The 17,059-nt window shown below is 40.9% G+C and overlaps 1 protein-coding gene across 1 annotated transcript in view; it reads left to right on the top strand.

Annotated features, from left to right (window-relative positions):
* LOC133954875 (collagen and calcium-binding EGF domain-containing protein 1-like) overlaps window positions 1-8,313 on the top strand; it is a 34,354-nt gene extending 26,041 nt beyond the window's left edge. Inside the window, exons 3-11 of the mRNA XM_062389423.1 lie at window positions 2,364-2,416; window positions 3,599-3,733; window positions 4,294-4,431; window positions 4,793-4,926; window positions 5,117-5,231; window positions 5,500-5,639; window positions 6,246-6,281; window positions 6,675-6,710; window positions 7,125-8,313. Coding sequence (XP_062245407.1) covers window positions 2,364-2,416; window positions 3,599-3,733; window positions 4,294-4,431; window positions 4,793-4,926; window positions 5,117-5,231; window positions 5,500-5,639; window positions 6,246-6,281; window positions 6,675-6,710; window positions 7,125-7,313 — 976 coding nt within the window. The 3' untranslated portion in view covers window positions 7,314-8,313. The remainder of the gene's footprint in view (window positions 1-2,363; window positions 2,417-3,598; window positions 3,734-4,293; window positions 4,432-4,792; window positions 4,927-5,116; window positions 5,232-5,499; window positions 5,640-6,245; window positions 6,282-6,674; window positions 6,711-7,124) is intronic.
* Window positions 8,314-17,059: the final 8,746 nt, after the last annotated feature.

The raw sequence follows: 17,059 nt of genomic DNA, 5'->3' as shown, positions 1-17,059 counted from the left end.
GTCTGACCAACATACTTTCACATTCCTAAACAAAAACACACGGGTCACTTCTCCCTCATCCGCTCGTCCTCCCATGTCCTTCAGGGACACCCAGGGGAGAGCTGCTGAGGCCGCCACATTTCTGACTGACTGACCTGTCGATGTACGTGGATCTTCTGTTCTTTAAATACTGAAGGCTGTTACCCTCTGCAGCAGTGTGCAGGATTGTAAGCCACACTAGCAGCTTAGCTTGTGGGATGGAAACATCTGGACTGAAATTTCTCTACTGAATGGATGGTCATGGTGCTCGGAGGAAACTGACTTTGATGATCCTCTGACTTTGTGCCACCAGGACTATTTTGTTTATTTAGAGATATAATTGGGACACAGGAGGGACTGTTATAAGACCTTTAGCATGGCCGTAGAGCACGGGGTTAGGTCATGCTAAAAACAAAAGATTTAATTGATACAGGATGAAGCGTGACTACTTACAAGGCCCAATGTGTTCATAACTGTTGTGAACAGCCACACCTAAAGATGGACAGTAAAGACTTCTCTCAAGAAAGGGAGGAAGGAGAGACATTTTCAGTCTCTCCTGTAAGAATTCATAGTGATGCACTTTGTCAAATGAAAAGAAACGGCAACAGTCCCCTATAGTTCACACTCTTTACCAATCATTGCTTACATGTATTAAGCTTTAAACATGGTTCCACTTTCTGACAGGCTCATTTGTTGCTCATTAGAAGAAAACAGACATCAGTCCACATTTGTAACATGTCTCTCGTGGCCTAACTGTTCTCCAGAATGCTCAGCTGCAACACATTTATACTGGGATTGCAATGAAATCAATCTCTGTTCCTCAAAAAACTTAATCCAGCCAACATGTAATTAGATCATTTCACAATAAAGCACCTGCTTTTAATGGGGATGCTGATATGACATCAATGCTAATTTTCCCTGTTGTTGAAATCAGTTCATCACAATGTGTGTAGCTAGTTTATATCAAGTGTTGGGCCACTTATGTGCTGTGGCTGCCTGTGCCCCGTCTACCTGTCTATGCTACACCTCTCAGTTTGATGATGTCATTGACAAAGAAACAAAGAGACACCACATCATGGCTGATACTCAGACCTACATCAATTTGGCAGCAAAGGTATGAGCGTAAAGAGCACCTCCGCAGGAAAGACCTGCATCTGCAACTCATTATCCCCTTGCTAGATGACTGATGGATTGATTGATTGATCATCTGACTGACAGACTGACGGTGTTCGTCTCAGTCTTCACCCTCCTGTCTGCACCTCAGCTCCGTGCGCTGCCCTTTCCGTCCCTTTCTCAACACTCTCAGCTAACAGGCTGCAGATTAAAGCAGCTCTCATCTGGATCTCATCAGTTTAGGCCAAGCTCGACATTTTACAGGTTATTTTTCATTCGGCAGGAGGAGGAGGGATCATAGAGTGATTTAGGGTTTCGATGCATGGAGGCTGGAGGAGAATAAAAGCAACTTGTTGCCTCAAGGGGCCCATGAATGAGGCAGCATGCTACATCACCTCTCGTAACAGCATGCCATTTTTAGGACGTTTGCATTTCTTGTGCATGTTTGTGTGTCTGTCTGAGTGTGTGTGTGTGATATTTGTTGCGTGGCTGTGCCGCTCCAGTTTCTGAGCCATTTCCTCTCTGTTTTTCCATCTGTGATGTCTGTAACATGTGGTGAATTGTTGTGGGATGGTTGGATAAGTGTAGCTGCCAAACACCATGAATCAATTCTGGGAGGAAACATTGCCCAGTTTTTGTTGCACAATTCTGTACTTGAAAAAAAAACTACATCCACCAATGTGTTACATCACAAATGCAGTAACTAATAACTTCACTTCTACTGATAGTTACTTTCTTGTTTATTTGGTCAGAGAGCAAATACTGTGCCGGGAACAAGAAGAGAAATTAGAACAAGTTCAGTTTAAACTGCAACTGCAGAAAAATTCAAATCAGCATTAATTATTATTATGTTTCTTTTACCTATGCTAATATTTTGCCATTGATTTTAAATATATTGTATTATATCATTTGCTGTCTTTGATTTGAATGTTTTAATAGATTATTGTGTGTGCTATCTTTGTGGTTATGAATTGTGTTAGCACTTTTGGCTGTTTTGAAAGTTATTATACAAATAATTATGTCATTATCTCTATCAGTAGCATTATTGATTAGTAAGCTTTAGAGTTGCTGGATGTTACTTGTGTTACCTGAGCCAGACCAACTGTTCCAAGCCTCCCAACTGGTCAGAGAGTGATATCAATCTCCTCCTCTAACCTAATCTAAGTATATTTACAAACACTGAAATGAAAATGGCGCTACAAACATCTGCTTACACTTTTTTTTTTTTTCAGGAAGAAATGCTGTGAAGGTTTCAGGTTTGTGATGGGCCAGTGCATACCTGAAAGTAGGTAAACCATACACACTGACTCTTGAACCTCATATGCTCTTAACAGTGGTTGATTAGAACAGTCTGCAATACGATATGAAAAAAATTGGTCCATACGGACCAACAGAGATAATGTTTTTGTTCTTAGGACTGATCTTTGTCAATTTGAAGTAATTATGTTTTAGGAGCCCTTGCACATTTCTGCGATTCACTGAGCCAAAAAATAATCTACCCATTGTTTTGACACAAACAGCTGCTACATGGTGTTCTGGTCATCGATATAAAAGCAATTTGTTATTGTGATCATTGGATTTATCATGATCAACTGTGAACATGCCAATACAGAGTAACAGTGACTTACTCTGACCACTAGAAGGCACTGTACCCCACCTTGTTTAAGCTGGATGTTTGAAGAGCGTCAGCTGATGCTTCTGGTATAAAGTAAAAACAGTTAAACCACAAAGCATTTTTTCCTTATACAGTATAAATAGGCTCACATACAATAAAAAATATTTTAAATATGTGTTTTCAGTTTGTGGTTTATAGTCAGAGGCTTTAATCGAGCCCCTGGATTCATGAATGAATGAATGTTTTATGATGCAAGACCATTTTTCTTTTTCTTTTAATCAAATAATAATTAATCGTTTAAATCATTCTAATAGTCCTATTTCACACCATTCATGTTGGCTATAGGATTGAGAGACAGAAACCAGTGTAAAACTTTACCCTGTAGAGATTTTGGTGCAGACATGTGGAAAGCATTTCATAGTTGAGAAAAACAAATTACAGTCCTGTGACACTAAACCCGTCAAAGGTAGCAGTTAACAGAGTTTTTTTTTTATAACGTGTCATTCTAAGAAAAGCACCTAAACAATAGCTTTGTTTTATTAAGCATGAGTGTCCCTGTGAGCCATGACTATGTGAGAATGACCCAGAAACCAGCACCTGAAGCTGCTGAAATGATCATTTCATCTTGTTATTTACACTTGTGCTGTTTCTACTCTGACACGTCAATATGTCTCTTCACCAAAGCACAGAAGAGGCTGTATTGTTCAGTTTCCATGTTGATGTGGAACTTTCTGAATGTAAGGAGGTGGTGATAAAAAAGCAGTTGCAGGTGATTACAGTTATGTTTTGATCCTGAATAACGTTATAATACTTAGTTCACGCACACTCTCCCTTTTCTCTCTGTCTCTGTAGGTGTAGACATGTGTGATGCATCGCCCTGCGAGCAGCAGTGCACTGACAACTTTGGACGAGTTGTCTGCACGTGTTACCCCGGCTATCGCTTTGACCGGGAAAGACACCGCGGCCACAAATCCCCTTACTGTCTGGGTCAGTACTGCACCACACCCATCTCTCAGTTAATGATCCTGACTGCGATGTCTACTACTGGTGTGGTAGAGAGAGTATGTCTCACTTATCACAGCACCCCACAGGGCTTTCTTAAACTTAAAACAAAGATTAAGTGGACATTCTTCAAAAGAATAACCTCATAGGTGTTTCTTCAAATAGCATCAACACACATAGATTTTTTCATAGCTGTGAAACAGTGGCCTTCTCCTGGTTGATGCAGCATAAAGCAAATCAGCAGTTTTTCTTCCAAATCTGCACCCTGTATTTACATTATGTAAATGCTATTGACCTGCAGTCATACTATGTGATGTCTCAGCAAGGTTCTCATTGCTCTAGGGTTTATCAGCTCCTAAGATATATACAATAAAATATTCCTGCACCTACTGAATGCCCAAGGGGGGAGGATTGCTACTGAGATCCACATGAAAAGATGCTTGCTCTCTTTCTGCCTGTCTGTCATTTCAATTTGTGTCAATGCATGAATAGTATTCATATCATAACAACGAATGGATTTTAATTGGATGGATCATCTCATGCAGACATTGATGAGTGTGAGCACCCAGGCAGCAGTGTGTGTGACCACGACTGTGTGAACACAGTGGGAAGCTTCCTGTGTCGCTGTCGCAGCGGCTACATACTGGCCCCGGACCAACGCTCCTGCATCCCTGTACACAACTGTAAGTTCCTGTTGGGATTAATAAGTCTGGATAGGAAACTGAGTCAGGATCCAGCCATTATGGTTCTTTGATCTGTGAAGGTGTTTGGCTGAAAATATGGATACAATTCTAGCAAATTGTGAGCTTATTTATTCGTTTTCTCCTTCCACCTGCTTAAAGTCAGTAAAAGGTTGTTTAAGCATAACTAGATGTCAAACTGTTACATGTCAAAACGAAGATGTTAAGTGATCAGCTCATAATAACAACTACCGATATGTATTTTTTCAGTGTAATTGATAAGCAGACTTTTAAAGAAGAGCATTTGTTGCCCTTCCTGAATTTGTATGTAAATATAGTTTTATGTGAATGTTTTGTCTTGCAGTGAGCTCATCTGGGAAGTCAGACACCTTGATGAGTGCTGGTTCTTGTTCATTCACCTGTCAGGATTTTATGAACATGAAAAACAGTTTGCTGCAGCTGAAAATGAGACTGGGAAACACGCAGTCACCGAACCAGGTAACATGTTCACTCTAGAGCAATATTTAATCTATGTTTCCCACCTTTGACCAGTAAAGACAGAGGAGACTGTCCTTAAACATCTATCTATCTATCTATTCATCTATTCATCTACCCATCTATCCATCTATCCATCTATCCATCTATCCATCTATCTAAAGTTTATAATTCATTTTTTTTATGTTTGCAGGTTCCAGGCCTGGCTAACAGAAGTGACAAGCCGTCTCTGGGGAGGGCAGGAAAGAGTCCTGATAGTCCTTGTCACCCTGGTCTACCCGGTCCTCCAGGAGCTCCTGGGGTCCCAGGTAAGGTTGAGATAACAGTAATAGGAGACACAGAATCAAATCTACTGGTCCCAAAGTATGAAGAGGGAGAGTTACTGGTTAATGCACTTTACAGAGCTTTAGTCTCCTTTAGACTATTGATTTCTAAAACCAAAGTTTTAATGTGAGCAGTGTAACATATGACCCATCCAAGAAGATATTACGGTTTTCTATTAGGACATTGCTGTTATTTTAATAATTATCTAAAGTTTCCTCCCTACTTATCTCTTTAACCACCTGTCCTCTCCAGGACACCCAGGTGAACCAGGAAAGCAAGGCGACCCAGGGGACAGGGGCCCGCTTGGCCCTCGGGGTCCTCGAGGGGACATGGGCCCCATGGGTCCAGAGCCTGATTTGAAACATATCAAAAGAGGCCGCAGAGGGGCAGTGGTAAGAAAGAATGGGTTGTTACAAGACTTAGTTCACACTATCAAAGTGACATAAAGACATATCTCCCCAAAAACGTTTTAATACAACATGTCCAATCATAATAGTATATAATCCTTTTGAGAGATTTACCCAACACTAAAATCATATCGTCACCGGGTAGATTACTCTTTATATTCTCCTTCCTGCTTTGTAACCAGCTGCAGTTGCAGTACACACTGCAAAATAATTCCCTACTGCCCCAAAACCATTTTGTCTGTAAACCACCATTTTCAAAGAAGCATCTGCAACAAAATCAAACAGCCAACAAGGTAAAATACAACTATTATGAATTTGTAAACTATAAAGGTTTAATACTCGTAAAACCTCTAGAAAAGCTCATTTCTAGTGTGTGAAGTCATCCCATATGCCATAATAATGACTTTATAATAATGGATATGAACACATGTTGCTCTAATTACAAACACATCCACTGCTCTACACGTGTAACATCATACATGAATGTGTAAACAAGTGTACTTATTAGTCTGCAGCATGACGGCTCATTTCTCCTCATTGAGCCACTGTCACAGCTTATTACCCATGTCCTCATTCCTATCATTTCTACAGGGACCACCTGGAGCAGCAGGAAGAGATGGATTAAAGGTCATTATAACATAGTTTTATTTTCTACATGTGTTGGACTTCTTGTCTCTCCGTGTGTATGTGCAAGCTCCACTGTTGCCATCTAGTGTCAGAAATCATTAAAAATGCATCATTTAGTGTCTCTATATCTACAGTAACTTTGTCCTGTTTGCTTCTTCCCTTCCAGAGGATTCATTGACAGAGATCCCGTTCTATTAAGCAAACCCTAATAATCCAGTAGTAGCTGCAAATATATACTGACATTCAATTGAACCTGAGTAGCTGTGTTCAGGACAATATATAATAATATAGTTTAATACGTGTGCTTGTGTCCTGAAAGTATATGAATGGTTCTGACTCTTGGGAAGCTCTTCATGTTGAACTTGGAATAATTGTGCTGTTTGTCATCTACAGGGTGAAAGAGGAGTTCCAGGTCTGAGAGGCCCACCTGTGAGTGTATGCTGTAGTAAAAACATGTATTCATATTTTACTTTCTGAATCTAGTTAGAAAACTAGGAGGGACAGTGTGTCTGCCATCAGGGCGTCAAGACTCTGGAATCAATTGCCTGAGTAGATAAGGGTGTCTGAGACAGTCTTCTTTAAAGGCGCGTCTAAAACATGTTTTCTCAGAATATATTTTGGTGTCCTATCTCTATTTCTATCATTAATATTACTATTATTTATTAGCTTCTTTCTTTATTTTAACCATTTGTTTTCTCATTGTGAAGCACCTTGTTCGGTGCTCTATTGTTTTAATTATTAGTATTATTGTTATTCATATATATTGTACTTCTAAACCTCTTAAAGAAAAAAAAAGTTTTCTGAAAATGTTAATCAATTCCTGAACTTCCCGTCTGTCTCCAGGGACCTCCCGGCTCCTTTGACTTCCTGCTGCTGATGATGGCGGACATCCGTAATGACATCATTGAATTGCAGGAGAAGGTGTTTGGTGAGCGACGAGGCATCTCTCTGGACAGTCCTCCTCAGTCCAGCGGGGATGTGGATTTTGTAGATTTGGGCTCGGGTCAAGGAGATCGGATGGTCAATACTTGACCTATGATCCTGTTCACAGTAACGGTTACTAAAGCCCAGCAACAAAATCCCCAATCTTGACTCTTTTCTTCACTGATAAAGGACATTGGTGGTCAAAGAGCCAAAATGTAAATAATTCTTAAAATCACAGCTGGGATGAAGTGGGCAGGGAGCCTCAGCGGCTACACCCTCAACGTTGCCACAGTCTGTAACACGGGGAGATCCAAGGATTACGAAATGAAACTCATTCTCTCTCCAAGCGAGGGAGTCTCCTCATATGTGTGAGTGAGGGAATTGCGTGCGGGACATAGAGTGAGAAAGACACAGTGTGAGCCTTCATGTCTGAGTCTCTGAGCTGTGCCTCTGAGCTGAACCACTTCAAACGATGAACTTTATCGTCTACATCTCTTCCTGTTCCCGAGTCTGTCCGTGGAAGCTGTGCAGCCGCTGACAGTGTGCCTGCAGGGCATTGGTACAAAGACCCAGGACCCGCGCCCTGAGCCTCCCCTGCACCTGACTGCAGCATTCAGCCCTCGAGTCAGAGATACTTTCCACTCCGAGGCACAGACTTCAGACACAAATTCAATGCAGACAACCGTAATGTTGACAGTAACACTAACGCCTGATGTAATGTTGATAATGCCTTTAACATCTCAATTCAAGTATGATTAAAGAAACATTTAATGCAGCAATACATTCATTTAAAAATAATATAAATGTCACATATACAACCGAGTCAGTCTTGTGCCTTGTTAACATAAGCAGAATCTGCTTCTTATGAAAAAGAGAAAAAAATGTTAAAGTATAATGAATGAACATATAATAACTGAAATTGTCTAAAGGGAAAAGTTTCATGGAATTTGGTCTCCATGTTTCCATACTGCACATATCTTTCTGTCAGTAGTTTTTTCAGAAACATGTTCAACATGAAGAAGTAAGGCAACTTTAAAGGTTCTTACTGTGGAGCAGCAGCTGCCAAGAAGGATCAACCCATTGCTCAATAAAGGTTTTGCCTAATATAGATTTGAACTGTTTAATGTGGATTTTTATTCATTATGTTCAGTTATTATGTAATGTTGATCGTCAAATTGCAAATGTTCAAGATTAAAGATCTAGTTATTGCATCAAAAACTAGAATGTCAGTAGAGAGCATACCTCCACCAAGGCCAAGCAGACTTCTCATGAAACTGAATTAGTTAAATTCACATGATCCAGATTTTTTATTGGTTCAAATTCAAAAACAAATTCCTGTATTCGCCCCTGATCTTAAGCTACACCAAAATTGAATGGCGTCTTCCCAGGTATCCGTCCAGTGATAATACTGCTGAATAACAAACAAGAAAATGCAGATGAAAACATAACTTCCTCTGCAGATGTAATTAATGTTTGTAGCTGTACTAGATGCTTTTTCTAGGAAATAATATTTAGAAAGAGGGAGACATAGTAGCAGTTCAACGTTTTAGGGAAATGTGATTATTTGCATCATCAAGCGAATATTTATACGACTCATGTCAATGAAATATGAAGTTATCATCTGCACCAATTAAACAAGCTTTGCATGAAGACTGAAAACACGCGTCTGTACGATAAAGGAGATTTAATGTCATTAGTCAGCCTCAGAGGAGCTGAGTTATAAACATGTTGTCAGAGCCAATTTAGCTGCCCGTTTCAGATGATAACTGCTGGATTCTCTTATTTTTCAGGGCAGAATGAGAAATCAAACCTTGAATATCAAAAGCGGGCAATAGATCCACAAAATCTGAACGGATTCAAAACCCAAGACGAGTGGATGAGCAACAATGTGCTGTTGATAAGCCCTGATGCAGAATTTGTCTAGAGTTCCTTACCACGAGCTGTTCCACCATATCCCTGTTCCCTAAATTATTTTTTACTCAGTGCCACCAGCAGAGGGTACTAATACACAGATAATCCCCCCTTCTAAAATTAATCTCTGTGAACACAAGCACGGTAAAACAACCAGATTCTTGAGTTCTACCAGCACTATTTCCCTTATGAGTAATTATAGTAACCATCCATAAAACATCCTAAAAATATCCAATGCATCCCAAACATGCAACTTATAGAAAAGAAGTAAATCATCCTAGCATTTATTTGCGAGGCTCATGCCCCCTCCTCATTGGACTGCCACTGACTGTGGGACTGTAGCGTGGCTAGGTGTCATTATAGGTGTAAGAATCAGAGGTCAGAGGTCAGAGGTCAAATGCCTGGGCATAAACAGCTGGAGGGATAATTATAGGCCGTGGGCTTTCTGAAGTGGGCCTGTCTGGGCTCGTACCCACCACCAAGCAGAGTGTGGGTGTGTGTGTGGGTGTGTGTTTTACTTGACAGGCTTCTCACCTAACAACCTAACAGCTCCGCCCCCTGTCGTGCGGTCACTGCTCACAGTGCAGTCGTTGCCAGGGCAACCAGGATCAGGAAAAACAACATGAAACAATTTAAGAACCATGTCAGTGAGAGAAAGAGATTATCTTATTTCCTTCACCACTTGTCATGCAACTGGAGGCGCTGCGCTCAGCCTGTAGGGGACAGCAGAGAGGAGGTCACCAGAGTCCAAGTGGAAGCAAAAAGTTCATCCCGCGTCAAAGTAGCTGTTCATTATCGGATCAGCACTCAGAGCAGAGACTGTCTTACTGTCAGTGAGGCAGACGTACCGCACACGTAGAACTAATATCTCACGTCAGCTTGTAAGAGTCATTGTCTTTTATTATCTATAGGGTTAATGTCGATGTATTTTCCTTTTGCTCCTCATATGATCATATCTGTGACTGTCAGTTACAAGTGCGTCCATCCCATCTGAGGCAGTTGTGATGGCAGCCTCACTGATGTTGCACTGCGAGCAGAGTTGTGCAACTATTTGCTGGCATCTTCAGATGAGAATAAATACACAACAGATCAAATTTGGCCAGATATTTCCGAGTATGAGGGGAAATTCCACACTGGCACACAATGGCCAACCATAAATACACCTCATGCACGACAGGGCTGTCACTTCAAACAGTCTGGGCCTCACTGTGTATGTGTGCGTGTGTGTTTATGTGGGAAGCAGCTTATGGGAGCCAGCGAGTTAGCGTGTCTGTGAGTGGGTGTGTGTGTGTACTGTAGTGTTATCGGAAATACAATTGAGGGCATTTAAGTACACACTCAGCTCAATTAATGCAGTAGTTATGGGCTCCTCTGCTGATCTGTGTCTGAGTCTTTTTGGCCTGCTAGAGTTAATGTGCATTGTTTATTTTTCTCCATCTCACTGTGCACCAGTTATTATTACTGTTAAAGACTCAATTAAAAAAATACTATGAATCACCGATAGTACAAATGATGGGATTTCAATTTATTGATTCCAGGTGAGAACTGTTGTCAGCAACACACAAAATTGACACTGAGAACCTGTGTAATAGATTGTTACAGATAATCTACCGTAGTGATATTTTCAAATGTATATTTGTTTATATTTTTTACGTCACAATAACAATGTAATCTATTTCAAACCGTTCAAGTCAGTCACACTTTTCGCCGAATTACAATGTAATTGTTGCCTTCCTTAGAAAACACAATTAAAATGTGGCTGTCCTGTCATTTCACTACTGTTAATTATATAATACGTATAAAAAATTCCCTAATGACATAATCTTGAAAATGTCTACATTATACAATAATGATTTTGTTCTTTTATAAACACTGGTTGATCATTCCTCTTCACTTCATGCTCAAAATCAGATGAGGTCATGTTAATATCTATGTGTGGGCTTCCTGAACTGTTATATTAAAGCCTCACAGTACTATTGGTTATCCTGTCATATGTGAGCCTACGTGAGAAGTATAAAAATAGTTTTCAGAATGATTGCAGGCTTCAGTAGCAAGTCAGTAGAGCTGCAAGTTTATCATCAATCGCTTCTTTGTAATACGTGAAGGCAACGCCTAGTGAGAGAAAGAAAAGATAGATGGAAATTGTGCTGATCTTTCGAGGAAATACCACAAATGTATCAGGCATATCTAGGTCAGGTTCCCACTCATCAGAGGTCCAACACACATAAAAATGTTACAGTTAAAATCTGCTATTCTACTATACACAGGGGGTCTCAGGACGTCTACGTGACTGCTTGATTGACACTTGAGACCCCCTGAAAGCCTAAACAGCTAAATTCTGTGGGCTTTGGGAAACTATTAAATAATTGTCATTAATATGTCTTTTTAAAGCGTACTTTGTCCAAATCTAGGTAGCCAGGGTGTCCACTATGCTCATTTTGAAGCAGTGGCCTGTCGCTGAGGAAACACACACCTCGCCACTTACCCATTGACCTGCGCTCACTTTACACTTTAAGTTACAGGACCTCAACAGTACTGAAGTTTAGATTGTGTGTCATTTTGGTTGACTTTTATTTGAGTCATATTAGCTCTGTCCATCTCTGCTGTAACCTTCGTAGCGAACAAAGTAAGGATCCCTATTATTTGCTGAGTAACATTTAATATATTACCTCATCAGCAAACATTATTTGTGCCCGAGTCACATAAGGTAGATTTTCATCTGCAATTGTGATGAAGACAACAAATCCTCATCATCAAACAGGTCTTTGTCCTGATTGAAAGACCCATAGAAGGTGAAGTTACATATTGTACACGTTCAAAGCTGCAGTAATTCATTTTTTTTTTTTATTATAAAGGCTCAAATTACTATGTGTAGGCCAAATCATTTTCTCATTGAATATATGTGTAATATATGTAATATACATGTACTATAAAAAGTTCAAGTTACATAAGGAAAACCAGCAACTAACAACAGCTGCAGTCAGTACTGGTAGGTGCAGCTTCAGTCTGACTCCATGACTAAAATTGGAAAACTAAAGATATCGTGATAATCGGCTATTGTGATATTCAGACGTGACAACCTCAACGTGTATGTAATCTGATTTAATGAGTCAGCAAAAGGGCGAGGAGGTTGCCTGGCCCAGCAGGGGAAGATCTCTACTTCTTTTGTAAATACCTGAGGGTCCGCAGCCATGGGGGGCGTTAGGTAAATCACATGTGTCCATCATCACTGGGGTATGCAGCTGCGTGCAACAAGAAAAGAAGCACACACATATGAAAACATGTCTTACTATCTAACATGCAGCCTCGCACACACACACATGATCTCCCGCACGAAACACAGGCATGCCACAGAACACCTGACAGGTGCAGGCGTGGTCTGCTGCGAGACACGCTATCTTGACACGCTAACTCATTCTTAAATCTGAGTTACATGCCTGAGGCAGAGTACTGAGAATCCTAGTTTACTCTCTGAAGCCTGTTCCTCTTCCAGTCCTTGTCTCTGGGCACACCCTCTTCCGATTGTAGGCTAACTTCTGTCACTCTGCTCATAATGGAGCGGCTAAGAGCCCTGAGAATATGAGCTCGTCTTATGAGTAATGGCCTTATTAGCTGTGTCAAAAATATGCCACCAATCCCATGATCAGTATGTATTATCTGTTGTCCTGCAGGTGTCTCTTCAAGAAGGTACTGGAAGAGACTCTGTCAGAAGCATTGATACCTCAATCTAGACCTGACCAGCGGGGGCTGAACTTAGCCGCCCCAGTGTCATTGGTGGTGCCTTGTAGGATTTCTTTGCAGGTCCCTCTGAGGCACATATGGAAGCTCATTGAAGCTCAGTGTGCAAACAAATGGTTAAAAGACACATTGTTTCAATGTAAAAATGTGTGTGGCTGTGGCTGCCAAACCGCAAGCTTCCTACATTTTCTCACAGTTTGAAAAGCCAGATTTATTTATCATGTGAATAACACGTATGACTTGATTCTCCAGATTTAACATAAGTACTATACCATACATATTTTAAAATGCATAGCAAAGAGTTGCCAGGAGGTTTCACTTTGCTTCACAGGACAGTTGCACTTGATTGGCATCGTTATGGCAGAATAGGAAAGAAGAATCTGAGAGGGCGGATTAATGGCAACACGCTGTGTAAACTCCCCTTGCCCGAGGCATTTGGTCTTTATACACCTTGGCTTCCTCTGTCATTAACAAGCTGTTTTCATGCACGTAGCAGAGCCAAGAGTGTGAAAAAACCGGATGAGCGAGTCCACAGGTCTCTTGTCTTTTGGGGAGAAGGAGAGCGTTGCCTCTGGTTAAAGAGTTGCATGCTTGCGTGAGGACAACAGCTTCATCAATTTAGACCTCCTGACCCGGCCCATGGCAGCAGCACGTTTACACCTTGCTTTTCTTCTTTTTGCAGGCTCAGAGGCATTCATATTCTCTATGACAGGTGTTAACGTGCATGTATTTCAGTTACACGTTGACAGATGCATGTTTGTCATGTGAGCAGCAACCCATTCAACAAAACTGTGAAGGGGTTGTTCAATGTCTGAACCTGGTCAAAAGTTTACAATAGGCCCTCAGGGCCCCTATTGAGGGTGTAAAAACAAATTAGGTCCCAGGACAGCCTTCCTCAAAACAGTAGGGACACTACTCATTTATGAGAAGAACCAGGCTTGCGTCCTAAAAAAGCTGCACAGACATGAAGTCTGCTGTTGCCCTCTGCTGCACAAACAGCTTTAGTGACTTTTAGCTAATTGTTTTGATTTCATGGGCCATTAGACTGCTATTTACAATTGTTAACATGTTTCCGGACGCAACATGCAGGCATTTAAGCTAACCAAACAGTTTCACGATTAGCCAAGCTCAGAGCCCATATGAGCAAGTGTCTGACCACGAATTAGCCTCTGGGGACAACAGACAATGCTTTAGGGTGTCTGGTGTAGAAAACCAGTACAAGAATCTGTTTGTCGTACACTTTTAACCATCCGATTAGTTCTGTTTACACAAAACACAAAAACTGATGTTGTCTGTAAATGCTTTAGATCCATGCAACATTTTGGTTAATCTCTAATAGTCCAGCCTCCCTGGCTCTCCTTACATGGACTACCAAACCAACTAAAGCCTGCTCAAACGTGATTGGTCAAACTAGAAATAGAAACTTTCAGTTTTCTGCCAAACATCTTGTCCCTTGCACTAACTTTGTCATATGTGACCTTTGCTGCAAAGTCAGTCCCAGTGACTTGGTTGTATAGAGAGATTGTGACTTAATCCAATCAAAAGGTAGCTGAGGTAGGCCTTTACCCTCACATTTACACTCTGAACTTGTTTTTGTTGAATGCAGGAATACATAACCAATTTTTGCACATATCACCTATATGCAAATTAGTTAAATGGAAACTGGCTTCTCTTCCTCTTCAATCCAACAAAACATCTATTAGCCTATTTCACAATGTCACCAGTGTCTTGTGCACATGATGAACACTGATTAATGTTTGGAGATCAACAGTTTTCCCGAAGCCGCAGCCACTCTTTGGAGTCTGTCAGTCATTTTGCTGTCAGCAACATAATAGGAGTATTTTACGCTGGCTTGTTTTATGATGATGAAAATAGCAATGTTGCTTTGATGACGTCTGTTCCTACAGTCTTCACATTCTTCAAAACAAATGCAAGTTGTAACATCTCCTGTCAACAGTGTTTTGCTCTGCAACGGCAGTTCATCTTCTGTGTTCTTCCCAGTTAGTTGCTCTGTGAATTTGAGGACGTGCTGATGTGCTTGGGCCAAACCACAGCTAGATAACGCCGTTGGCATGCTGACAAATCCCTAAATCAACCCATAGCACACATGGAGGCAAAACAAATTATCTGTTTAACACATCTGAAGCATTCAATCTCAAATAGAAATCACCTTGATTGTCAAAACTGATACATCCACAGTCATTCATCCTTCTGACAGTGCGGACAAATGGACACAAAACACACACACATGTATACAGACCCCCCACACACAGTGCGACGTCCCTGACTGTTGTTTTTGGCTCCAGCAAGCTGGGATTTTTGGCATGATATGGGTATCTAAAATAATGGAAGTTCCAAGTGGCCTCCTTTTGGAAGACAGGCTGATAATTCAATTTGAACTTGGCAGCCAATGTGCAGTCACTAGTAGCATTACGAAATGACTCCCACCATAAAAAAAGGTCTTGCTTAGCAGCCGTTGGAGAGTGGCAGAGAGTCTGGAGGATAGTGCCACTCTTTGAATCGTTATTTTATCCATACTGCCAATGCTTCCTCTTGTATTGCAGTAGTGTTAAAGGTTGTTGACGGCTTCTTTTACCTGCCAGGCAGTGGTTTTCTTATGAATCAACTTGCAGAGACTTGCCTTCGGGTTAATCTAGGACTTCCTATATTGTTTAAATTTTCACTAAACTTGCCTTACTGACACAATAATTAAAACATGCAAAAATGAAGATGTGAATAAAAATATGACAGGTCCTTGGAGACAAAAAGCAGTGCTACCAAGTGATTAACAGTGACATGTTTAATGACAACAAAATACCAACAATATAAGAGCCAATAAAGAACTCGACACCAACACCTTCAGTTTAATTTGAAGGTGTAGGAAGGTAGGTAGCTAGTCGGCTGGGTAGGTGGGTACATTGGTAGGTAGATCTTTCATTGGGTGGGTAAGTAAGTAGATGTTTGTATGTTGGTGCCTGTGCTTGGGTGCTGATGTTCATCTATCAACACGTGTGCATACTGAAGGTGGAGCTTTTCATCTGTGAATAGTCCTGCAGGATACTGTCCTCACTGCACTTCCTTGAGTCTCTTGATGGATTCTTTCTGAGGGCAAATTGGCATCCCCTTGACAGTATGCTCTGTGGAACCTATGACTAGTGAAAATAATCCAAGCATATAAAAGTAATTAATGTTGCTGGTCTTTTAGATCTTAATGGTTTTGCTACAGTGACACTGAAGAGGTTGTTTAAAGAATAATGTTTCATCTCTGTCTTTCTTGCTTTGCTTATTCATACATGGTTTCACACATACTCAAAAGTTAACACACAAACACACACACACACACACTCACACACACATAGAAAGAGAGAGATCATGCCTTTCCTATGTGTCTATTAAGGTAAAACAGGGGAGTGCCTGCTGGGTGATTAACATGACTGTATAATAAAGCCTGGCGCTGCTCTCAATGGGATGTTTTGTTTTTGTGCTTTCTGTTATACTGCGATCTGCCACAATGAGGTGTAGAGCAGTGACTGAGGGTTAAGTACAAAACATGAATGCCATTGACAGCAACAGGATACGTTCATCACACACTTGTTGTTGACTCATGCAGTGAAGGTGATAATTATAATAAGTTTTTTGTTTTCGTTGGGAGGAAGTAGACAATTGACGCTGTCCTGTCCCTTGAATAATGTCAAATCTGGTCCTTTTCACCTTTGAAATATTCCGGGTCTCTGTTACTCCTCTGTTCTGGGTACCATGTTCTTGGAACCTGAATCTTCTGTCAAGGTGGACAAAGGCAAATGAGTCCCAGTTGACGAACCAGATGGGATGTACAAGAACACCTTGTACAGTACAGTATTAACAGGCCAATAGAGGCTGACCGCTGTCATTCTTGTTGTTATGTCACGGATGACACATATTTGTGGGACAGTGGCCTCAGATTTGCAAAGACGACGGTGAACACACACACCAGTGGCCATGTGAGGATGTACTTAGACACAGGAAACAAAGATTTACTGACGGCAAGAATCAAACAAAAGATTCATAGACTGTGCTAATAGCTTCAAACAACTTTAATTGAGCATCTTTTCGATCTACCAGACATTTTCATCAGGCGGTATCAAATCACCATCCATCACATGCAGAATGAGGCGGTACGTAAAGATGCAGATACATTCATCACTCACGTGTTTGGAATGTGCATG

Source organism: Platichthys flesus, chromosome 1 (genome assembly GCF_949316205.1).
Source record: "Platichthys flesus chromosome 1, fPlaFle2.1, whole genome shotgun sequence".
In the NCBI taxonomy this organism is placed as follows: Eukaryota; Metazoa; Chordata; class Actinopteri; order Pleuronectiformes; family Pleuronectidae; genus Platichthys; species Platichthys flesus.
Note: the sequence above shows the minus strand (reverse complement) of the source record. Positions and strands in the feature narration are given on the sequence as shown.